The sequence below is a fragment of the Bombina bombina genome, chromosome 10 (genome assembly GCF_027579735.1).
Source record: "Bombina bombina isolate aBomBom1 chromosome 10, aBomBom1.pri, whole genome shotgun sequence".
NCBI lineage: Eukaryota > Metazoa > Chordata > Amphibia > Anura > Bombinatoridae > Bombina > Bombina bombina.
The window spans coordinates 96,153,077-96,178,884 of NC_069508.1; the positions used below are offsets into that span (position 1 = coordinate 96,153,077).

Genomic DNA, 25,808 nt, shown 5'->3' on the forward strand with positions numbered 1-25,808 from the left:
TAACTAGGTAACTATTAAATAGTTCTTAACTATTTAATAGCTATTGTACATGGTTAAAATAATTACAAAGTTGCCTGTAAAATAAATATGAATCCTAAAATAGCTACAATGTAATTATAATTTATATTGTAGCTATATTAGGATTTATTTTACAGGTAAGTATTTAGCTTTAAATAGGAATAATTTATTTAATAAGAGTTAATTAATTTCGTTAGATTAAAATTATATTTAATTTAGGGGGGTGTTAGTGTTAGGGTTAGACTTAGCTTTAGGGGTTAATACATTTATTAGAATAGCGGTGAGCTCCGGTCGGCAGATTAGGGGTTAATAATTGAAGTTAGGTGTCGGCGATGTTAGGGAGGGTAGATTAGGGGTTAATACTATTTATTATAGGGTTAGTGAGGCGGATTAGGGGTTAATAACTTTATTATAGTAGCGGTGCGGTCCGCTCGGCAGATTAGGGGTTAATAAGTGTAGGCAGGTGGAGGCGACGTTGATGGCGGCAGATTAGGGGTTAATAAATATAATATAGGGGTCGGCGGTGTTAGGGGCAGCAGATTAGGGGTACATAGCTATAATGTAGGTGGCGGCGCTTTGCGGTCGGCAGATTAGGGGTTAATTATTGTAGGTAGCTGGTGGCGACGTTGTGGGGGGCAGATTAGGGGTTAATAAATATAATACAGGGGTCGGCGGTGTTAGGGGCAGCAGATTAGGGGTACATAAGTATAACGTAGGTGGCGGTCGGCAGATTAGGGGTTAAAAAAATTTAATTGAGTGGCGGCGATGTGGGGGGGGCCTCGGTTTAGGGGTACATAGGTAGTTTATGGGTGTTAGTGTACTTTAGAGTACAGTAGTTAAGAGCTTTATGAACCGGCGTTAGCCCAAAAAGCTCTTAACTACTGACTTTTTTCCTGCGGCTGGAGTTTTGTCGTTAGATGTCTAACGCTCACTTCAGACACGACTCTAAATACCGGAGTTAGAAAGATCCCATTGAAAAGATAGGATACGCAATTGACGTAAGGGGATCTGCGGTATGGAAAAGTCGCGGCTGAAAAGTGAGCGTTAGACCCTCTTTTGAGTGACTCCAAATACCGGAGTTAGCCTAAAACCAGCGTTAGGAGCCTCTAACGCTGGTTTTCACGGGTAACGCCAAACTCCAAATCTGGGCCTTAGGGTTTATTTTATAGGTAAGTATTTAGATTTAAATAGGAATATTTTAATTAATAATATTAATATTAGATTTATTTTAATAAAAGTTTAGTTAGGATGTTAGAGTTAGATAGGGTTATTATACTTAATATATATATATATATAATATAATAACGATATTAACTATATTGACCCTAATATAATTAGGGTTAATATAGTTAATATATATAATATAATAACTATATTAACTATATTAACCCTAATATAATTAGGGTTAATATAGCTGGCGGAGGTGTAGGGGGATTAGATTAGGGGTTAATACATTTATTATAGGTGGCCGCGGTGTAGGGGGATGTAGATTGTAGGCAAAAGAGCCGTTTACTTTGTGACAAAGCCCCGCCAAAAGCCCTCTTAAGGGCTGGCAAAAGAGCTGAATTCTTTAGGGCATGCTCCGCAAAAAGCCCTTTTAAGGGCTGGCAAAAGAGCTGTTACTTTGGGGCAATGCCACGCAAAAAGCCCTTTTCAGGGCTATTTGTAGGGTTAGACTTAGGTTTAGTGGTAGGGATAGTTTAGTATTTTAGGGGTTAAATAATTTAATATAGATGGCGGCGGGGTAGGGGGATTAGATTAGGGGTTAATAATTTTAAAATAGATAGCGGCGGGGTAGGGGCTCACTTTAGGGGGTAGGTAAGGTAGATGGCGGCGGTGTTAGGGGCTCACTTTAGGGGGTTATAGATTTAATATAGCTGGCGGCGGTTTAGGGGTTAATAACTTTATTAGGTTGCAGCGGGGTTTGGGAGCGGCGGTTTAGGGGTTAATACATATTTTATTGTTAGGCTAGTGAGGGGGGATAGCGTATAGAGGGTTAGATGTGTCGGGCTATGTTAGGGAGGCGTGTTAGACAGTGCGGGTGATTTCATACTTTAGTCAGGTTTTGTAGGCGCCGGCAGTTTCTAACGTGGCGCAAGTCACTGGCGACGCCAGAAATTTGTACTTGCGAAGATTTCTGGACATCGCTGGTTTATCCGACTTACGGCACGTTAGCATCTGATGGCGCCGTATATTGGATAGCTCGAGATGCGAGCTGAAACTGCGGGCGACGCGGGTTCCCTTGCTTGCGCCGCAAACTACGCCGTATATCGGATCGCTCCCCAAGTGATTATTTTACCTGTGCTCTCAGATTTCATGAAAAATTGGCCTGTTAGGGGTACTTTGAGGACTGAATTTAAGCAACACTGTATTAGACCATGTCTATGTTTCTTCTTTGTTACAATGAAGAGATGATAAAAACATTTAAATTGATATAAAACGTTATATGCTCATTATTTGATTAGACTGTACAATATGTTGAGCAAATTTTTCAGAATTAGCACTTACATATCCTAAACCTATTTCAATTTTCTTTATCCTTTTATACTTCCACCCATGTAGGAAGGCTGTTCAGTATAACTACCTGTATTCTCTATTGCACTTACCTAGATGATTTGTATACCATACACATTTATTGCCCAAATATCAACCACATTTTCTGTAAAATAATGCTCTTTTTCACAATGGTTAGAAAATTGTAACCAAATTCTAAGGCTGTTATGTCTATGAAGTTGGGGTTAATCACATTTTACAGTATTTATGTTGTTATGGTAAACTAAAATATTTTTGTATTTTTTTTGGCTAATCATTTAAGAATATTTTTTTGGTGTTGTCAGTAACAAGGTTAACTCCATTTATTCATAGTGTGAGTATTATATTTAGAGAAATAATAAAACCATTGGAAGATGAATATGTCTATCCCGCTATAACATTGTTGACATATTCACTAGTCTAAAAAAATAATATTTAAAAAAACAAGAAATCTCATTCAGTAAGAAATAAATATAATTGACCTTAACTATATTTGCTTATTTAATGCATATTTAACTATCTATATGGCTATATCTATCTTTCTATCTATGTAGTAAATCTTCCATCTAGAGTTGGTGGAACATTCATTTTGAATGATAATTAGAAAAAAATAATACAGGTACAGGAACCAGCCTATAGGCTTTGTCTGTATTATGTTTTGAATAATTTTACTAAATGACTAGATGAGCATAATTTATAGAAAATAATTTGAATTGCAGAATATAAATTAGCATATTTAATATTTGATATTCTTTCTACACCATAGACAAGTAATAACTTGGGCAGGAACCAAAGGTGGTCAGACGTATGCACCACAGATTCAGCTGCAAAACCGTGGTGGGCTTCATTATCAGGTGGCTTCTGAGGTGTACCAAATTCCTATCCATCTTATGAGAACCAAGAGCCCTGAAGGACAGGTACATAATAATTATTAAAATCATTAAACTAAACCACAAATCATAACATTTCAAGATTTATTTGCTAAATAAAGCAACATATTGTGAAGGAGAGACAGATACATTGCAATATAATTATCAAAAAAGCCCCTAAAGATTTTGTGTGATTTTTCACCATTCTGATCATCTTGACCTTAGTTTAACCGATTTCTTGCATGATTAAGAATCTCACACCAGTGTTAATTTTCCTCAGGTACTTCAGTGCTTTTTTAATTTTTATAAAATGATAAATGATTGGAATTTTGTATTTATGATTGTTTTTTATCATCAATAAAATAGATAGAGGAAACTCTGCAACACCTGGTACAGAATAATCAACAGCAAGTGCACAATGATGCTCCACCCAAATTTTTGGAACTTACTCAGCTTCTACGTTTATCATCTATTGAAGGCCTCCAGGGCATTTGGAAGCAGTTTTCTGGTAGACCTCAGTACAGGTATGAACCAATCAAATGCTCAAAATGCTCAGAGATCCCATCTAGTGTAATCTTTTGTGCTGATCCTAAAGTATGTTGCAAACGTTAAAAGTAGCCCATAATAGTTTGCACTGGAATTCCCTTTAGTGTCACGTTTGAAATACACAGTTATGCAAACATATTTCATTAAACATTATCACTGCTACAACAATATCTCTTAACATGTAAGCAACCTGCTATTGATACAGCCAGAGGTCATGTGCATGTGCATAAGTAAGGAGCATGTGCCAGTCATGTCACCAAATATGTCACCTGTCTCCTACTTTTGAAAGCTTCAAGCACTCCCTAAAGACTCTATTTAGGGATGCATACAACCTACACTAACCTTTCTTAACTCCATTGCTATCCACTTGTCAGGATTTTCCCCAACCCTGAGTTGTTTCTAATGAGATATGTTTAACAGATCACAGCTGTAGAATTAAGGTGGTTTGTTCCACTCAAAACTGGACTACTGATATTGAAAATCAATAGCTATAATCCTGAGTGAATTATTTTCAGTTTAGAATTAGATTGAAATAATATAGTTATTCAATCCAGATAGTCTTGTTACTATCAGTGCTTAGTAAAGGTAATAACTTATACTTCTGGATAACCGAGAGGTTAATGGAAGGTATGTGATAACTCTCGAGCAGGGTACAAGTGTTAGAAGTGAAACAGTCTCTGGCTGACATACACTATACTTGCCCTGAGAGGTACTTTTCAACTTTAGGAAAGAGAGAGAGAGGATTGGGTCTGTGCGGTTAACTGAGCACACGTAGGAAGTTGAAGTCTCCTTAGGTGCGGTTGCCGTGCTGACAGCGTGTATCGCTGGTGTCTCCTATTGCAGCGGCTGCAGATCGCAAATAGAGCAGAGCAAGTGGGCGTGAGCTGGCAGCGTTAGGCTTGAGTGACAGCGGACGTCACACGCCGCTCCTCGGTAGTTGCGGAGAGAGTTTTTTACACTAAAACAGATGGTTGCGGTAAGATTATAATCCAAATTACATGAGATGGCACAAATGTAGAATGTCGGTCTGTTACTAGTTATGAGTCAGATGCAGGAACAAATAGGTTGAAAGAGATCAATTAGGTTAGCGATCTTTCAGTGGAAACAGTCACATCCAGAGTAACAGGATAAGTCGTGCACAATCCTGAAAAGATCACTGGTTACTTATTCAGATAGCTGATGGGATCAGGATTGTTTAGTGTTAAATTGTAGAGAGCTCAGGGTATATAGACTACTTGTCATGAAGTCTAAACGATTACTAAGCACTAGGAACAGGGCGTAGGTTAGATTTATAGATTCAGAGTGAGGCTGATGTCATAGAAGGAGGGAAACTGAATAGATTCCTGACACCACTTGAACCCCTTAGCATGTAAGCCTTTGAGCCCTATTTGTAGGTCACGTTCATAAGAGCCGACTACAAAAGTGCAACTCTCGGCAGGGCCCTCTACCCATTTGATCCCTTAAATGGTATTGTGTATACCGCCTATGTTATAGCACTCTACAAATATCTGATAATGATGACCTGCTGTACTCAAACCATGTGTAGGAAGAAAATAGCACTGAACAATGAATAATTTAGATTTGTGAATATAATTTTGTAGATATGATCATTAGAAATAAATACAGGATTTTTTATATATAAAATACTTTGATAATCACTTTTGTAGTTGAAGCCTATAATAAACCTGAATGATCATACTGAGCTTTATGTTTGATCCAGACGTTGGCTCTTGAATGCTATCCCTGTTGCTGGAACAATGGATTCCCTGAAGTTTATTAAGCAGAGTCTTCACAACCAGGACCTGAGCCCTCATGAAGCAGCAGTAACAATTACACTGGCAATGCAATTTGCAAGATCCAATCAACGTGCTTTCCAAGTTTCCGCTGTAAGTTATTTCAGATATAGATATATCTTTTATCCTACTTCTGGAATGTTGGTAATACCGTTAAAGGTAAAATCAAATTTAAACTTAATTGGATTGAATAGAGCATGACATTTAAAACAACTTTTCAATTTACTTCTATAATTAATTTTGCTTAGTTCTCTTGGTCATCTTTGTTAAAGAGTAATCCCAGTTGATCTCAGGAGCATGAAGGTGTCTTTAGTTATCTGGTAGCAGTGTTTGCAACAATGTTTATGGCAATGTTATATAGTGTTGCAAATACTGCTGCCATAGAATGATAAGGACACATGCATGCTTCTAAGGTCCAATTAGCATACCTAGGTTTAGAAAGTTGTTTAAAATTGTATTATGCTCTGTTTGAATTATTGTTTAATTTTGACTTTACTGTCCCTTTAATATAGCATAACTTATGTAATTAGTATTCATTCGGCTTTAAAATTAAACACATCAAATAAAGATAAACAAAAGAATATAAACAAATACAAATATAAAAACAGTATTTTAATTATAACTGATTTGAAACAAATCCTTAAAGCGATAGTAAACCCAAATTTTTTCTTTCATGATTCGGGTAGAGCATGCAATTTTAAGCAACTTTCTAATTTACTCATATTATCAAATTTTCCTTGTTCGTTTGCTATCTTTATTTGAAAAGGCAGGAATGAAAGCTTTGGAGCCGGCCTATTTTTTGTTCAGTACCCTGGATAGGGCCTGCTGATTGGTGCCTGCATTTAGCCATCCAATCAGCAAGTACAACCCAGGTTCTCAACCTAAAATGGGCCGGCTACAAAAAGTTTTATTCCTGCTTTTTCAAATAAAGATAGCAAGAGAACAAAGAAACAATGATAATAAAAGTAAATTAGAAAGCTGCTTAAAATTGCATGCTCTATCTGAATCATGAAAGAAAAAATTTGGGTTTAGCACCCCTTTAATCATAGAAACATGGAAAATAGATTTTGAAGCCACTCTAGTTTGCTCATATTTATAATTCTACATTTATTTAAAAAAGTAATTAATTGCATATATAATTGTATGTATATATGCAAATATATAAGATATTCCACACACCCAAAAATGGGTTCCATGTAATTAAGCAGCAAATTCTGCCATGGAGCCCTTTTTGACTGCTGCTTCTTACTATCTCTGGCACCTCTGAGATGGTGGATAGAAATCACACCAAACATTTAATTTTGGTTACAAAAATACAAAACACAATAATTAAACAGCGCTAGCTGCCAGGGGTGATTCAAAATTGCTGTGATGTAACACAATAAACACCAAGAAAATAAATAATAATAATAAAAATTAATACTTAATAAAAATAAGAAATTAAAAATGAATGAAATGGATTAACGTGTATTATTTAAGAATCACTAATGATTAATGTACAAATTCCTAAAGAGAAGACATAGAACAAAAAACACAATAGGTGCAAATAAGTACAACTGTATAATAATTGTTATATACGAGACCTGCTGCTGCAAAAATGACCGAAGGTGTCCTGCGTGCCTCCTGAAGTAAAGTAGAATCCCAAATCTCTGAAACAGATAAGCGCAAACAGACTCAAGTGTAGGTAGATATAACAAACGCACCCCACTCTCTGAATTGTACTTACAAAATTGTAATTTATTCAGGCGGTTTGTTAACACAACATATGATATCCAAGGCAGTTAAAGCATAAATCTTTGCAAATGAAAATTTCGGAGCCAAAAGTGTCCGTTTTAGGTTAATGTCCGTTGTAGTGACTTCAGATGAAAAAACGCTGTGTTAGAAAGCGTCAGTGTAAAAGCCGATGTCGTCACTTGAGCAAAGTACGGATCCTCATGTAGTCCAAAAAGCCTCAACGCGTTTCAACCGCCACCGTGCGGTCTTTCTCAAGAGGTAAAAGTTCTTGTCCCTTCTCACAGCGCAAGGTACTATATAGCCAGCAGGCTTATTTCATTGGATGGAAAAAAGTCTCATTATATAACTGGCCTGCCTGCTGTGTTTATTGTGGGAAGCAAACTAGGATTAAGATACATATTAAATAAATGGCACATATTATGATACGATTAAAAACATAACTATGCTAAAGTACTGAAGGATGATGTATAAATTATACTAAGACGAAATAAGTTAATAAACCAAAGGATGTCATTACTAAACTACAATATACTAGATTTTCACAGGCGTATTTTGCCAATTGTAGAAGAAATGTTGAAGGATAGTTTGAAACAAAAGACAAAAAAAGAACAATGTTATTATGACAAAAATCTATTAAAAACACAAATTTTTAATTTTATACTATTAAAAACATATAATAGTGTACTGTTAAAAATGTAGTTACTAAATTTTACCGAAAAATATAAATTAATAGACCACAAAAGACTATCACTAATAGATTTAAAAACCAATATATTTTCACAAATGTTTTTATAGCCATTAATGATAAGGTGTATATTGTGCATAGATCAAAACCTAAAACAATGTGTAAGGGAACAGCCATTGTATCCTATCTGCTCTATAATGATTATTAGCACCCATAAGTTATACCAGTAAGATACATACTAACACTGATTTAAAAATATTTAAGTATTATAATATTTAAATATTATTTAAATATTATTTAAATATTCAGGACATAAAAATATTCAAATTCTTCAGATCATTTAATTTAAAATCTTAAAAATCTTAAAAATATTTAAAATGTCCAAAACATTCAGAATAAAGATATATCATAAATAAATAGATTAATTGATTCTTTGTCACATACATATATACATACACAAATGTATATATAGAGAGAGATGTACACACACATATATAAACATACATGTGTACATAAGTACACCTATCCAAACAATCTCTGAAACACTGTACACTAAAGGACCCTATCCTAAACTAAAGGCTATAAATTGGGAAACTTACATGAAGGCTGCTAAATCTAAATCAACATTGAGACCACCTGGACATAGACAGTTCAACTTCTGTATCCAGAATGTCTCACGTTTGCGTAATGTAAGTAATCTGTTAGGGATGGAGGGGGAAATCCAGTCAATGACCTGCACCTTGAGTGTTCTGGGGTCTCCACCATGAGTGTCTCTAAAGTGAAGAGGAACACTGTGCTTATCCATCTCATTTATAATATTATTGAGATGTTCTGACACTCTACGTCTGATCTTCCTTTTCGTGCGACCCACATACATAAGACCACACCCACAAGTTAATAAATATACAACATGAGTAAAATCGCAAGTGCAACGGCATTGAATCTTAAAATTACGAGATTTATCACTATTTATGAAGTTGGGATCTTTATTTACATGTTTGCACATTCCACAGTTTTGTTTACCACATTTATATGTGCCTTCTTTCAAACTTAGCCAATTGCTCTTATTCACTGTTGTTTTATCTCCTTTCACTGCTTTTTATTTACTAGGGGCTAACAGATTTCTCAAGTTTCTACCCTTCCTAAAGGTGATTTGTGGATGTTCTGATAATGATGATGCTAACATACTATCTGATTTTAATATGCCCCAGTGTTTCCTAAAGGCCTCCTTGACAATCATATGGCTTTTTGGACTACATGAGGATCCGTACTTTGCTCCAGTGACGACATCGGCTTTTACACTGATGCTTTCTAACACAGCGTTTTTTCATCTGAAGTCACTACAACGGACATTAACCTAAAACGGACACTTTTGGCTCCGAAATTTTCATTTGCAAAGATTTATGCTTTAACTGCCTTGGATATCATATGTTGTGTTAACAAACTGCCTGAATAAATTACAATTTTGTAAGTACAATTCAGAGAGTGGGGTGCGTTTGTTGTATCTACCTACACTTGAGTCTGTTTGCGCTTATCTGTTTCAGAGATTTGGGATTTAATTTTGGTTGATTGACAGGCCCTTCTCTCACATGATTAGTCACACGAGAGAAGGGGGTGGCATTACACACTCAGTTGAGTATGTAAAGGTACATATGGGCAGCAGACATACAGTGTAAGCTGCCAATTCACTGCGAAACTGGGTGGACAAGTTCTGAAGTTGGGAACCTCGTCCACATCTGCTTTGTATGTGGGGCCCAATGTGTGCTTTTACAAACATTTTCTTTGTAGAACATCTATTAACTATTTGTTTTGGTGTTGTAGGAGTTGGTAAAAGATCCAAAGATACAGAAATATCGTCAATTGTACAAAGCTGCAATCCTTGCTTATGGCTCCATGGTGAATAAGTACTGTGAACATCTGAGTGGCTGTCCAGAGGCAGCTTTAGAGGTGAGTATTTGTTGATGTTGTGTAACAAAGACAAGGCCAATCCTTAAAAAAGTAATCCAGCTGTGCTTTCTAGAACACACATTTGACTGTTTTAACTGATTATAATTGATAACTTGGATTTAATAACTTGGAAAATATTTTTGAAAACATTAATTACAGTGGCTAGCTGGCAGAAGGAAAATATAATGAATCTGTTGTGTTAGACTTGTGATAGTTATTAATTCCAGCTAAGGTATTTTTCATTTGTATAGAAAAATTTTCTGCCCTACTGTCTGCATATTTTTGGGAATCTGTGAATCAATGTTGTCCTTGTTGGTTTATAAACCTTATTTCTTTCTATTTTAGCCCCTGCATGATTTAGTGGCTGAGGCCCACAGCAAGGTACATGAAGAGGATATCTCCCTGGCACTTAAGGCTTTGGGTAATGCAGGGCAACCTCAAAGTATCAAATGGATCCAGAAGTTCTTGCCCGGCTTTTCCTCCACTGCTTCCCAGCTCCCAGTCAGGATTCAGACTGATGCTGTCATGGCCCTGAGAAACATTGCCCAACAAGACCAACGAAAAGTAAGTGATATTTATTTGTAGAGTTACGAGTAGTAACATTTTCTTCAGTGATGTTGCCATTGGAAAACTAGCAAAAATCAGATACAAAATGAGGAATGGGTAGACGATCATTTGATATGGCCCCGGTTGGTTGAAGGCGGTGTACAGGACTGGTGGGCTTTTCAGTTTACATGCTAAAAGGAGAAATGAGGGGTTTATAAGATATGGAGAGGGATCTAAGGTGAGAAATTAGAGAACTCAGTGTATGTGGTATGTATTCCTTAACATTAGTGTTTCAGGCAACACATGAAGCTCTGAAAGTCTGGGGGAAGTGGGTTGAGGTATAGCATTCCAGAAAATAAGTGCAGTTATAGAAACTTCCTGTAGGTGGCAATGTGAGGAGGTAGTAAGAGAGGTGGAAGGAATCAAGTTTTGTGCAGAGTGATAGGAGCGCAAAAAGAATATTTGAATTAAATATCCCCTATTAATATATTGGTGCCATATTGTTTTCTTACTATCTTAGGTGCAAGAAATCCTACTCCAGGTCTTCATGAACCGCAATGCACGTACAGAAGTCCGACAGATGGCATCTTTGGCATTGTTTGAGACTAAGCCAGGTCTGGCTTTAGTAACAACCATTGCCAATGTGGTGGTAAAGGAAAGCAAACTAAATTTACAACTTGCAAGTTTTATATACAACCAAATAAAGGCCTTGTCCAGGAGCAGAGTGCCACATCTTGAACCCCTGTAAGTACAAGAGTAACAATGGTTGTTTTTCATTCCAATCAGATTTTACATATAAGAAATACTTATTGTTATAAACTTTTATATTTATGATATCTGTTTAACATTTAGGGCTGCAGCTCGCAGTGTTGCCCTTAAGATAATGAATCCAGCTATTGACAAATTAGGATTCTGATACAGCAAAGTTTATCGAGTAGATCATTTCAAAGGTAAGTAGGTACATTAAAACATTCCTAGTTATCTTTACATGGTTTAAAATCTTTCATTTGGAGCTATTATGTTTTACTTCATGTAGATAAAAAATGTACTGAGCTATTTTATCCAGCCTTGTGTAAATATAATTTACTGAGCTATTTTATCCAGCCTTGTGTAAATATAATTAGCTAATTTAGCCCTCAAATACACTCTGAAGCAAGCTAGTGTGCATTTTTTAAATCTTTCTATGTAATGGACTGATCTACTTATATTTTGTCCTTTTTTATCCTTTTTATATATTTTTTTGTGTGTTTGCTAATAGGATGTATTTGTATGTTAGTCATTATTTTATTCCTTGGCTGAGATATCATGGATGTTTATACAAATCATTACAAATAATAATTTATTTACTGATCTGCTTAGTGGATCACGGTTCCTCATGTATAGTGAAGCATATTTGTTTTGCATTAATCTACTATATCTACTGTTTCATAAATATTTATGGTGTCTTCTCAAAGATTCTCTAATGGCTGGTGCTGCTGCCAAAGTCTACATTATGAATAGTGCAAATACCATGTCCCCTATGTTCATTCTCGCTAAAATCAGAGGATATGTTGTGGGAGAAGAAACAGATGATATAGAGGTAAATTATAAATTGCCTTTGGTGCAGACCCCAGGCTATTCTTCAAAATCAAATGTAACTACAGTATTTCTGTGCTGTTTTTCAGCCCCCACCCCCCACACACACACATTGGAATGTGCATGAATTTAAAGGGCCATAATACCCAAATGTTTAAACACTTGAAAGTGATGCAGTATAGCTGTAAAAAGCTGACTAGAAAATATAACCTGAACATCTCGTTGTAAAAAAGAAAGATATTTTACCTCAAAAGTTCCTCAGTAGCCACATCCCATTGCAAAGGATTTCTAAGCAGCATATTAGTATGTCTGTCCTGGGACAGCTAAGGGGATGAGCCTCGTGCACTCTCATATTATTTCCCTATTCAGGTCAAAGGAAGCTTACTATGAAATCTCATGAGAGTTAAGTCAAATCTCATGAGATCACAGTAAAAGAGTTCATGACCGCAGCACTGCTGATGCTGATTGGCTGCAGTTCATTTCTTCATATTTTTTTTTTTTTAATTTTTTATTTGTTTTAAAAACACATACAAAAGCAAATACACTTGCCAGCAAATAATGTATTGGATCACCTATCTACTATAAAAAAAAAAAATAGAAGAGAAGAGAAAAAAAAAAGAGAGAGACAAAAACAAAAAAGTATAAAAAAAACATGCCATGAATATTCTCATCCCTTTGCCTATCACTCCAAGAGAGATGGAGAGTCCCTTATTAATTTTTCCCAGATAGCCTTTGCTTCCTTGGGAATTTCACAATTATTATTATATAAATAAAAATATTCCTAATTCAACAAATTTTCATTAACTTTGTTAATCCAATCTTCTTTTGTGGGGATTTCTACTGTCTTCCATTTACTTAATATTAAACTTTTTGCGCTATTAAGAACTATTTGGTATAAATATCTTCTAGGGTTGCTACCTTTGAAGTCCAGGTTATTTAATATTGCTGTGAGAAAATTATTCAGTTTCTTCCTATCTTCCTTACTGTCTATTACTTGTAATATGTTAGTCCAAAAATGCTTAATTCTTGGGCAAAACCACAAAATATGGGATAGTGTGCACCTTTCTCCACAGATTCTCCAACAATTATCCTGAGTATGTGGGTAGATTTATTTAATTCTAGTTGGTGTAAGATACCATCTTGTTAAGATCTTTAAGTTTTGTTCTAACATTCTAGCTGATATGGAAGATTTGGCTGTGCACTGGAATATATTTGCCCATGTCTTGGGGTCAATATCCATATTTAGTTCTATTTGCCAATTCTTGACATAAGGGGGGAGGAGATCTATACTATCCTGTAATATACCATATGCCTTAGAAAGGACATGTTTAATATTTACCCTAGAATTACACAGCATCTCCAATTTTGTTAATGGCCTAAGTATCTTATCTTTTTCCTTATTATTTAATACATAATGACAAAATTGTGAATACTTAAAGCAATCAGTTACTTCAGAGCATCCTTTAGACTGTAGATCTTTCTGGGTCATTATTTTCCCCTCTTCGGTTAGGTCTATTATTCGATATTTATTATCCTTATCGTCCCCTTTAAAATGGCCTGCTAAAAATGCATTGTTCTCTACTAAGGCTAGTAATGGGGATGGAATTCATGAAATCTCCTCTTTTTTCCGGATCAGCTTATCCCAAATTTTAAAGTTTGCTTTCAGAATACTATAATTTTCTATCCTTATAGATCTATCTCTTGGTTTTAACCAGCATTGATTGCTAATCTCTTTCCTGTCTAAAAGGTCTCCTTCTATTTTCACCCAGATTTTAGAATCCTTTTTAGTATGCCACTCTGTTACCCTTTGCAACATAGATGCCTGTCTATATTTGGCTAGGTTAGGGAGGCCCAAACCTCCTGCTTGTCTTATCCCTAGCATAGTCCCTATGGCTATCCTAGGGTGAATTTTACCCCAAACATAATTATTAATCATTTTTTGAACTTCTTCCATATATTTGGGAGGTAGAGGAATAGGCAGAGCTTGCAATAAGTACAAGAATCTTGGTAAAACATTCATCTGAATAATATTTATTCTTCCCAGCCATGAAATTATTTTAGGATACCAAGATAGTAGATCATTTGTTATAGTTTTTTTAAGGCTTATATAGTTAAGATCAAACATTTTACCCAGAGATTTAGACAAGAAAATTCCTAGATATTTCAATATTTCCGTCCTTTTAAAGGATGAGATCCTAGATAACTTTTCTTGTAAATTATCATCTATTTCCACATACATTATCTCAGACTTATTCATATTGGCTAGAAAGTTAGACATGGTCCAAAATACCTTGAGTTCTTTCATCAAAGCTACAATTGATGTCTCAGGATCAGACAGGGACAGGAGGATATCATCTGCGAATAAAGATGTTTTATATTCGTTGTCTCCTAGCTTAATCGCTATTATAGATTTATTTTGTCTAATGCGGGCTGCTAATACTTCTATAGTTAATGTAAATAATGTTGGTGATAGTGGGCACCCTTGTCTTGTCCCATTATATATCTCAAATCTATTAGAAGATTGCCCATTTATTTTTATCCTTGCTGTTGGTTTTGAGTATAATGCCATTATTCTCTTAATCGTAGTCTGGTTAAAATTAAACAGTCTTAGTGTATCTTCCAGAAATGACCACCTAACTCGGTCAAATGTTTTTTCAGCATCGACCGAGATGAACACTGATGGGATTTTTTTCAATTGGGTATATTCTAGTAGATGTATATTCTTAATAATATTATCTCTGGCTTCTCTATTCTGGACGAAGCCCACTTGGTCCAGATGTATAATTCGTTCCATAATGTTTTTTAATCGATTAGCCATAATCTTTGCATATATTTTTAAGTCTACGTTTAAGAGTGAAATAGGTCTGTAATTTTTCACTTCCTCCTTACTCTTATCTGCTTTGGGGATCACAATAATACTAGCCTCCTGCATCTCTGTGGAAAACTTATATCCTTCATCTATTGAGTTATACAGTTTCAGTAAAAATGGAGACAGGATTTCTTTATAACTTTTATAATACAGGGCCGTATACCCATCCGGGCCTGGAGCTTTGACTTCTGATAGGCTCTCGATAGACTCATAAATTTCTTGAAGGCTTATAGGTTCCTCTAATTTTTGATTTTCAAGCTCTGTTACTTTATTTAGTCTAAGATTACTTGTATAAATTCTCCACTCTGTTTCCTCCCTCACTTGTGGGTCTATGTTATATAAAGATTTATAAAAGTTTTCAAATTGTGTGCTAATCTCTTTTTGATTCTTACAGAAGTTTTTATTCTCATCCTTTATTTTATAAATGCCATTACTTATTTCTTTTTTCTTAATGGCTCTAGCCAGAAGCCTTCCATTTTTATCTCCTTTCGTATAATATTTACGTTTTAACCATATTGCTTTCTTTTTATTTATACTGGACCAATATTCCTGTATAGTCCTCCTTTCTTTCCCTAGTTCCTCTAGGGTATTTTTGTTATCAGGGTTTTGCTTATGTCTCTTCTCTAAAATATGGATCCTTTTCAGAGTCTCTAGGTACTTATTTTCTCTTAGCCTAGTCTGTACTGCCTTTAATTTAATTAGCTCGCCCCTCAAGACGCATTTATGTGCGTCCCAGAGGACTGATATTGAGATCTCCTCTGTATAATTAATATTACAAAATTCTTCTATTGATCTTGCTATCCTGTCTCTGTCTTCTAATGTACTCAGTATAGAATCATCTAGTCTCCAGCTGTACTGTTTTCCCTCCTGAGTTCCCAATTTTAATTTTAATCTTACTGGTGTGTGATCTGACCATGTCATTGGGAGGATCTGCATTTCCTGTGTCTTTGTAAGTCCTTTTAAATCTAAACAAAAGTAGTCAAGTCTTGAATAAGACAGGTGTGGGTGTGAAAAAAAGGTATAATCTCTTTGATCTGGATGGAACAATCTCCATGCATCTTGCAGGGCCATCTGGGCTAAGCTCTTATTAACTTGTGATACAAAATAATTGGGAAATAGAGGCTTTTCCTTTTGAATTATCTAATTTTGGTTCTAATATCACATTGAAATCTCCCCCCAATATAGTAACTCCCTCTTGAAAATCCAATATAAGGTTAGACAGTTTCTTAAAAAAAACATTCTGCTTGATATTTGGGGCGTACACATTAAATATTGTCACTTTTTCCCCCTGAAGGGTACCTTTTATTCCTATATATCTCCCCGCTTTATCTTTTAATTGTTCCTTTAATTGAAAATTCAATTTTTTATGTATAAGAATACAGACCCCCATATTTTTTTTTTTTTTTTTTTTTACCTGCAGCTGGAAGCAGCTGAGTATAACTTTTTACACAGAACTTACTCTGGTGAGCTGAGGAGATTGTGAGGTAAAATATCTTCCTTTTTTACATAGAGATGCTCAGGTGATATTTTCCTGTCCTGCTTTTTAGTTATACTGCATCAGTTTCAAGTGATTTAGCATATGAGTATTATGTCCCTTTAAATAAACTCCCACTTCCATGAATAAGGACCAATATATGATGGTGTACATTATCAAAAATCTGACTGAATACAAAAACAACATTTCAGTTGCCAAACTATGGATCTTTTTTTTTTTTTTTTTAAGCACCAAGAGAGATTATTGACAAACTATAGAAAACACAATAATAAATTAGCACAAATTAGTTCTGCATTTATTCATGCCATTTACACTTTTTCCATTTTTAGAATAAATAAATAAATAAATAAATAAATAGAAAAATAATAAATCAACAGAAAACTAGGAGCTAGCGAAGATAAAGAGGGAGAGAGAGAGAGAGTGAGAGAAAAAAAATGATTGAAAAGTCCCCATTATTATTAGTAAAATGAGAGAAAAATAAATGTAAAGTGTACATTATATTTATGTAATTTAATCAAACTTGGCATAAAACCCAATTAGTAGAAATGTGTGAAAAATAAATAAGTTTATTTATTAAATTATTTAATCAGGGAAAACATATAGGCCTAGATTTGGAGTTCGGCGGTAAAAGGGCTGTTAACGCTCCGCGGGTTTTTTTCTGGCCGCACCATAAATTTAACTCTGGTATCGAGAGTTCAAACAAATGCTGCGTTAGGCTCCAAAAAAGGAGCGTAGAGCATATTTACCGCAAATGCAACTCTCGATACCAGAGTTGCTTACGGACGCGGCCGGCATCAAAAACGTGCTCGTGCACGATTCTCCCATAGGAAACAATGGGGCAGTTTGAGCTGAAAAAAAACCTAACACCTGCAAAAAAGCAGCGTTCAGCTCTTAACGCAGCCCCATTGTTTCCTATGGGGAAACACTTCCTACGTCTGCACCTAACACTCTAACATGTACCCCGAGTCTAAACACCCCTAACCTTACACTTATTAACCCCTAATCTGCCGCCCCCGCTATCGCTGACCCCTGCATTACACTTTTAACCCCTAATCTGCCGCTCCGTAAACCGCTGCCACCTACGTTATTCCTATGTACCCCTAATCTGCTGCCCTAACATCGCCGACCCCTATGTTATATTTATTAACCCCTAATCTGCCCCCCACAACGTCGCCGACACCTGCTTACACTTATTAACCCCTAATCTGCCGAGCGGACCTGAGCGCTACTATAATAAAGTTATTAACCCCTAATCCGCCTCACTAACCCTATCATAAATAGTATTAACCCCTAATCTGCCCTCCCTAACATCGCCGACACCTACCTTCAATTATTAACCCCTAATCTGCCGACCGGAGCTCACCGCTATTCTAATAAATGTATTAACCCCTAAAGCTAAGTCTAACCCTAACACTAACACCCCCCTAAGTTAAATATAATTTTTATCTAACGAAATAAATTAACTCTTATTAAATAAATGATTCCTATTTAAAGCTAAATACTTACCTGTAAAATAAATCCTAATATAGCTACAATTTAAATTATAATTATATTATAGCTATTTTAGGATTAATATTTATTTTACAGGCAACTTTGTAATTATTTTAACCAGGTACAATAGCTATTAAATAGTTAAGAACTATTTAATAGTTACCTAGTTAAAATAATAACAAATTTACCTGTAAAATAAATCCTAACCTAAGATATAATTAAACCTAACACTACCCTATCAATAAAATAATTAAATAAACTACCTACAATTACCTACAATTAACCTAACACTACACTATCAATAAATTAATTAAACACAATTGCTACAAATAAATACAATTAAATAAACTATCTAAAGTACAAAAAATAAAAAAGAACTAAGTTACAGAAAATAATAAAATATTTACAAACATAAGAAAAATATTACAACAATTTTAAACTAATTACACCTACTCTAAGCCCCCTAATAAAATAACAAAGCCCCCCAAAATAAAAAATTCCCTACCCTATTCTAAAATACAAATATTACAAGCTCTTTTACCTTACCAGCCCTGAACAGGGCCCTTTGCGGGGCATGCCCCAAGAATTTCAGCTCTTTTGCCTGTAAAAAAAAACATACAATACCCCCCCCAACATTACAACCCACCACCCACATACCCCTAATCTAACCCAAACCCCCCTTAAATAAACCTAACACTAATCCCCTGAAGATCTTCCTACCTTGTCTTCACCATACCAGGTTCACCGATCCGTCCTGGCTCCAAGATCTTCATCCAACCCAAGCGGGGGTTGGCGATCCATAATCCGGTGCTCCAAAGTCTTCCTCCTATCCGGCAAGAAGAGGACATCCGGACCGGCAAACATCTTCTCCAAGCGGCATCTTCTATCTTCTTCCATCCGATGACGACCGGCTCCATCTTGAAGACCTCCAGCGCGGATCCATCCTCTTCTTCCGACGACTAGACGACGAATGACGGTTCCTTTAAGGGACGTCATCCAAGATGGCGTCCCTCGAATTCCGATTGGCTGATAGGATTCTATCAGCCAATCGGAATTAAGGTAGGAATTTTCTGATTGGCTGATGGAATCAGCCAATCAGAATATAGTTCAATCCGATTGGCTGATCCAATCAGCCAATCAGATTGAGCTCGCATTCTATTGGCTGATCGGAACAGCCAATAGAATGCGAGCTCAATCTGATTGGCTGATTGGATCAGCCAATCGGATTGAACTATATTCTGATTGGCTGATTCCATCAGCCAATCAGAAAATTCCTACCTTAATTCCGATTGGCTGATAGAATCCTATCAGCCAATCGGAATTCGAGGGACGCCATCTTGGATGACGTCCCTTAAAGGAACCGTCATTCGTCGTCTAGTCGTCGGAAGAAGAGGATGGATCCGCGCTGGAGGTCTTCAAGATGGAGCCGGTCGTCATCGGATGGAAGAAGATAGAAGATGCCGCTTGGAGAAGATGTTTGCCGGTCCGGATGTCCTCTTCTTGCCGGATAGGAGGAAGACTTTGGAGCACCGGATTATGGATCGCCAACCCCCGCTTGGGTTGGATGAAGATCTTGGAGCCAGGACGGATCGGTGAACCTGGTATGGTGAAGACAAGGTAGGAAGATCTTCAGGGGATTAGTGTTAGGTTTATTTAAGGGGGGTTTGGGTTAGATTAGGGGTATGTGGGTGGTGGGTTGTAATGTTGGGGGGGGGGTATTGTATGTTTTTTTTTACAGGCAAAAGAGCTGAAATTATTGGGGCATGCCCCGCAAAGGGCCCTGTTCAGGGCTGGTAAGGTAAAAGAGCTTGTAATATTTGTATTTTAGAATAGGGTAGGGAATTTTTTATTTTGGGGGGCTTTGTTATTTTATTAGGGGGCTTAGAGTAGGTGTAATTAGTTTAAAATTGTTGTAATATTTTTCTTATGTTTGTAAATATGTTATTATTTTCTGTAACTTAGTTCTTTTTTATTTTTTGTACTTTAGATAGTTTATTTAATTGTATTTATTTGTAGCAATTGTGTTTAATTAATTTATTGATAGTGTAGTGTTAGGTTAATTGTAGGTAATTGTAGGTAGTTTATTTTATTATTTTATTGATAGGGTAGTGTTAGGTTTAATTATATCTTAGGTTAGGATTTATTTTACAGGTAAATTTGTTATTATTTTAACTAGGTAACTATTAAATAGTTCTTAACTATTTAATAGCTATTGTACCTGGTTAAAATAATTACAAAGTTGCCTGTAAAATAAATATTAATCCTAAAATAGCTATAATATAATTATAATTTATATTGTAGCTATATTAGGATGTATTTTACAGGTAAGTATTTAGCTTTAAATAGGAATTATTTATTTAATAAGAGTTAATTTATTTCGTTAGATAAAAATTATATTTAACTTAGGGGGGTGTTAGTGTTAGGGTTAGACTTAGCTTTAGGGGTTAATACATTTATTAGAATAGCGGTGAGCTCCGGTCGGCAGATTAGGGGTTAATAAGTGTAGGTAGGTGTCGGCGACGTTGAGGGGGGCAGATTAGGGGTTAATAAATATAACATAGGGGTCGGCGATGTTAGGGGTAGCAGATTAGGGGTACATAGGGATAACGTAGGTGGCGGCGATTTGCGGTCGGAAGATTAGGGGTTAATTATTTTAAGTAGCTTGCGGCGACGTTGTGGGGGGCAGGTTAGGGGTTAATAAATATAATACAGGGGTCGGCGGTGTTAGGGGCAGCAGATTAGGGGTACATAAGTATAACGTAGGTGGCGGTCGGCAGATTAGGGGTTAAAAATTGTAATCGAGTGGCGGCGATGTGGGGGGACCTCGGTTTAGGGGTACATAGGTAGTTTATGGGTGTTAGTGTACTTTAGGGTACAGTAGTTAAGAGCTTTATAAACCGGCGTTAGCCAGAAAGCTCTTAACTCCTGCTATTTTCAGGCGGCTGGAATCTTGTCGTTAGAGCTCTAACGCTCACTGCAGAAACGACTCTAAATACCGGCGTTAGGAAGATCCCATTGAAAAGATAGGCTACGCAAATGGCGTAGGGGGATCTGCGGTATGGAAAAGTCGCGGCTGAAAAGTGAGCGTTAGACCCTTTAATCACTGACTCCAAATACCAGCGGGCGGCCAAAACCAGCGTTAGGAGCCTCTAACGCTGGTTTTGACGGCTACCGCCGAACTCTAAATCTAGGCCATAGAAAATAAAAGGGATTGAAGTTGGAGGTAAAAAAAAACCCTTAAAATATTGTGATAACTCATTATAATTGGTGTGTTATGCAATTACACTCTTAGGGGCCGAATTATCAAGCTCTGAATGGACTTTGATGCCCCTGTTTCGACGCGAGCCTTCAGGCTCACCGGAAACAGTAGTTAGGAAGCAGCTGTCTTAAGACCGCTGCTCCATAACTTAACCGCTGCCTCTGAGGCTGCGGTCTTCAATCCGCCCAATCTTATATGATCGGGCTGATTGGCAGCCCCTGTTAGTGGCCGATTGGCTGTGAATCTTCCCGGGAGCATCATTGCACAAGCAGTTCGCCAGAACTGCTTGTGCAATGACAAATGTTGACAGCGTATGCTTTTGTCATTTATCGATGTGCGGCGGACATGGTATGCTACAACATATCATGTCCGTCCGCACTTTAGCAAATCAGCCCCCATATATAAACATCATTATAATGTTTTTCTGTAGATTGGGATCAGAGGAGAAGGACTAGAGGAAATGCTCAGAAAACAGAACGTTCCCTTTTCGGAGTACCCAATGCGCAAGAAGATGATGCAGACTGTGAAAACAGTGAGAATTATGTTTTATACTTTTTTTTCTCCCCATAGAATGTATCTTTAATGGTGTGAATAATCTTCTTTTTTTTTTTTAATAGCTATTGCGAAGGAAAGAACTGCCTTCCCAAGATCTTCTTCTGTCTGGCTATATCAAGATAAATGGTCAAGAACTTTCTTTCTCTAAAGTAAACAAAGAAGTCATTCAAACCATTATACAGGTATCCAGAAATACGTCTACTTTGTGTAATTGTTGGCATCATCGCATTTTTTTTTTATCTTAAAACATTTTTTACTGTATGTTCTAGGCACTCAATGAGCCAGCTGAAAGACAAACACTTGTCAAGAATGTGATGAACAAGCTACTTGGAGGGTTTGCTGGACAATGGGCCCATGCATTGCTTGCCACAGAAGTTCGACACATTGTTCCCACATCTGTTGGTTTTCCTGCAGAGTTTAGCTTATATACTTGCGGTGTTGTCCATGCAGCCATCTCAAGTAAGTCATGATGTTTAATATTTAGTGACAATGTTCTTGTTAATTTCTCATGATTACTTATTAATGTACATTTTTTTGTTCAGATGATGTAAAGGTTACTCCAACTCCATCTTCGGGTTTTAATGTTTCACAGCTCTTGGAATCTCAAGTGCAACTTCGCACTGATTTAAACCCAAGGTAACAAAAGTCATATTTTTTGCATTATATGAATTTTAGGAATGCTCTTTTTTATTTTATTTTTAATTCTAAATGCATAATTGATTGTAAATCTAAATGATGTTAATTTCTCTTGCAGTGTATTAGTGCATGCAGTGGCAACTATGGGAGTGAATACCCACTTGATTCAGAGTGGTCTTGAATTCCATGCCAGGCTACGTACAAATCTACCTGCAAAATTGTCTGCTAGTTTTGATATGAAAGAGAACATTTTTAAAATTGAAACATCACCAAGCCAGCAAGAAGATGACCTTGTTGTAGTAAGGTAATTGAGATTAAATCGACTATTCCAAATAGCTATCAAATATTAAAATCATATAACACAATTTAACAACAGTCTTTCAATTACATCACTATTTTCTTTATTAATTTCTAAGTAATTTTATTTTTATCATGGAAAGGCTAAATGTAAAGAATTTAGGGTTTCCTTTACAGGAACATTTATGCATAGCTAACTGTACTCTTGCTTTGAGCAGCACAATTATAGGTTTAAGTTACAACCAGAGAAATACAGATTTTTGTTTCTAAGGTTTTGTTATATTTCAATACCCTCCTTAGGGTTCAGACATTTGCTATGACAAGAAATGTGGAAGAACTAGACACAGCCAAAAAGACACCAATTTTGCCAAGAGGAGCAGAGCCAGACATTCAGAAGAAACACTTTGAGACAGGAAAAGCTTCAGCAGAAGGAGCTAGCATGATGGTAATGAACAAAAAAGTATATGATAAAATCAGTGTTTTAATGATTATACTTCATATCTATCTATCTGTCTATCTTTCTATCTATATTGGTATTCTTATATGGCTCATAGAAAGGGTCACACTTGCTTCTAGTTTATCTGAATAACATTTCTTTACTTGTTATCCTTTGTAGGATGTGTCCTCAGAAATTGTATCCAAGAAATATGCCTATTCTGCAGAAGTAGTACAACACCAGTCTTGACAAAGATGTATTGCATCATATCATTATTGTGTTAAAGCTAGAAATTTTGGCTTCCAAATATGCTTTGATGCTAAACAACAAAATGCTGCATTTCTCAGAAATTTTCCTCTTTATCAGGCTGTTGGAGAACATGAATTCAAAGTCACAATGAAACCAGGTACAGTGCTACTCAACAGAAATTAAGTTGCTTGTCATAAATATATGAATCAAGAAGTTATGTAAGATTTTGATTGTGTATGTTACACAGCTCACACTGATGCACCAATTGAAAAACTGCAGCTTGAAATCACAACTGGACCAAAAGCTGCTTCTAAGATCAATGCCCTGGTAAAAGTAGAAGAAAATGAAGATGAACAGCTTGAAAACTCAGAAGTCCAAATAAGACTGAAAAGAATTCTTGGATTAGATAATGAGTTTATGGTAAGTGAATTTGTGAACAATTTGACTTTGGACCAATTGTTAACTTTTGGGAGAAGTATGTTTTTATATACTATTATTTCTATATATACAGTCCAGAAATGGAAGCTTATGTCAGAGGAAGAGACAAGACAGAAAACAACAAAAGCAACAGCAAAAACATCATAATTCTAGACCGTTAGTAAGATATAATCTGTAAATTCTATCAGATTGGTCAGTATTGCTTCAGACTTAAAAAAGGAAGACACTGTTTCGAAAGCTTGTCATCTTATAAATGTATAGTTAGTCCAATAAAAAAGTATCATTGTTCTACTCTTGTTATTTTGATATATATATATATATATATATATATACTGTATATACACACACAATTGAAATTATTTTTTATGGCATTCATCATAGTTTAGTTATTATAATATTTTTTTTTTCACATGTGTTTACTACTTATTACAATTGCAGTTTACAATGTATTACCGAGGTATGAAAATCCCAGTGTCCATCCCTGTTGGTCATCATATGCAGCAAGAAGTCCTGCAAGCACCAACATGGAATATGTTCTCAGAAGCACCACATGTAATTATGGAGTCTTTGCAAGGTAGAATAAGCAATGTTATAAATTCAACTACTTTCATACATAATATAACTAGATAACTTTACATATACATTATGTTTCCTACTTCCTAGGTCAATGTAAGGTCTCTCAAATCCAAATCCAAACATTCAATGGGGTCAACTTAGCCTATGCTTCGCCTGAAAGATGTTCCCATGTTCTGGTGCAGGACTGCAGCCCTGAATTGAAATTTTTGGTGACAATGAAAAACTCAAAAGACTCCACTTTAAACAAAGACATAAATATTAATCTTGGCACTTAGTAAGTATAACAACTTCAGGTGGCTAATGATCACACTGTTACTAGCATCTGCTTCAGTATTTCTTGATTCTAAATAGTCTTCAGCAGCACATACACTCATCTAACACATTCTCCTAAAGCTTAGTAATATTGACACAGTATGCAATATCAATATGGTATTAATACTTTTATTAATGATCCTTAAATCTTTATAAGTAAAATAACAAATGGCATTGCTCCATAATTAGAGATGCAGGTATCAGTGGAATTGGTTATTTGCCTCCATTTTAACACAGAATAAACACAGTGCTCTGTCTTGACCATGAGCTTCATTAATATTGTAGCTAGTAGCTAAAAAAAAATGTTGAATTACAAATGGCTAAATTGTATTGCCTCATTGGATAGCACAACCACTAACCTCAACTGAGAAGAACAACAACAAAAATTACAAACATAAAATAGTATTTTTTTTAAACATATTCTATTTATACTGTCTATTTCTAAGACAATAGATAACATCAGCATATTTTTTGAGAAAACAGTAAAGGTATATTACTTCACAGCTGTACCTAACAATTGTAAATCAAAAATAAGGCTTTGTTATTAATATTCTACATTATTGGGCATTAAAACTGATAATTAACTCACTTGACTCTTGGGGTAAGATGATCTAAAACTTGCTGACACAGAGGGAAATCACAAACAATCTTTGAAATTATTTTGTTTAGACCTTATATTGTAAAGTAGGGGGTCTATTCTCTATCCTCTATCCTCTATGAATTTGTCCCTGGATGTAAGCACTTCTGCATGTTTTGATTACTGGGGCACCCAAAAAGGGAGCCATAGCGGGTAGTATTTTTTACCTTGAATAAAAGGGTACAAATTGGTGGCAAATATGATTGGGTAGGTTCATAAACATGGAGAGTGGTAGAAATGAGTACCCTTTGGAACATTGGTTAGTATTTTTAAAGCTGTTGATATCTCTTTAATGATATTTGCTACTTCTATC

The 25,808-nt window shown here is 35.8% G+C and overlaps 1 protein-coding gene across 1 annotated transcript in view; it reads left to right on the top strand.

Annotated features, from left to right (window-relative positions):
- The window catches only part of LOC128640822 (vitellogenin-A2-like), a 51,591-nt gene that overhangs the window by 18,550 nt on the left and 7,233 nt on the right, over positions 1-25,808 (top strand). The window contains 18 exon segments of the mRNA XM_053693246.1: positions 3,317-3,467; positions 3,786-3,943; positions 5,686-5,851; positions 9,999-10,124; positions 10,470-10,688; positions 11,191-11,414; positions 11,523-11,620; positions 12,125-12,249; positions 21,790-21,891; positions 21,977-22,096; positions 22,184-22,373; positions 22,457-22,550; positions 22,669-22,854; positions 23,148-23,292; positions 23,464-23,689; positions 23,780-23,952; positions 24,409-24,544; positions 24,634-24,820. Of these exon segments, the coding sequence (XP_053549221.1) occupies positions 3,317-3,467; positions 3,786-3,943; positions 5,686-5,851; positions 9,999-10,124; positions 10,470-10,688; positions 11,191-11,414; positions 11,523-11,620; positions 12,125-12,249; positions 21,790-21,891; positions 21,977-22,096; positions 22,184-22,373; positions 22,457-22,550; positions 22,669-22,854; positions 23,148-23,292; positions 23,464-23,689; positions 23,780-23,952; positions 24,409-24,544; positions 24,634-24,820 (2,826 nt within the window).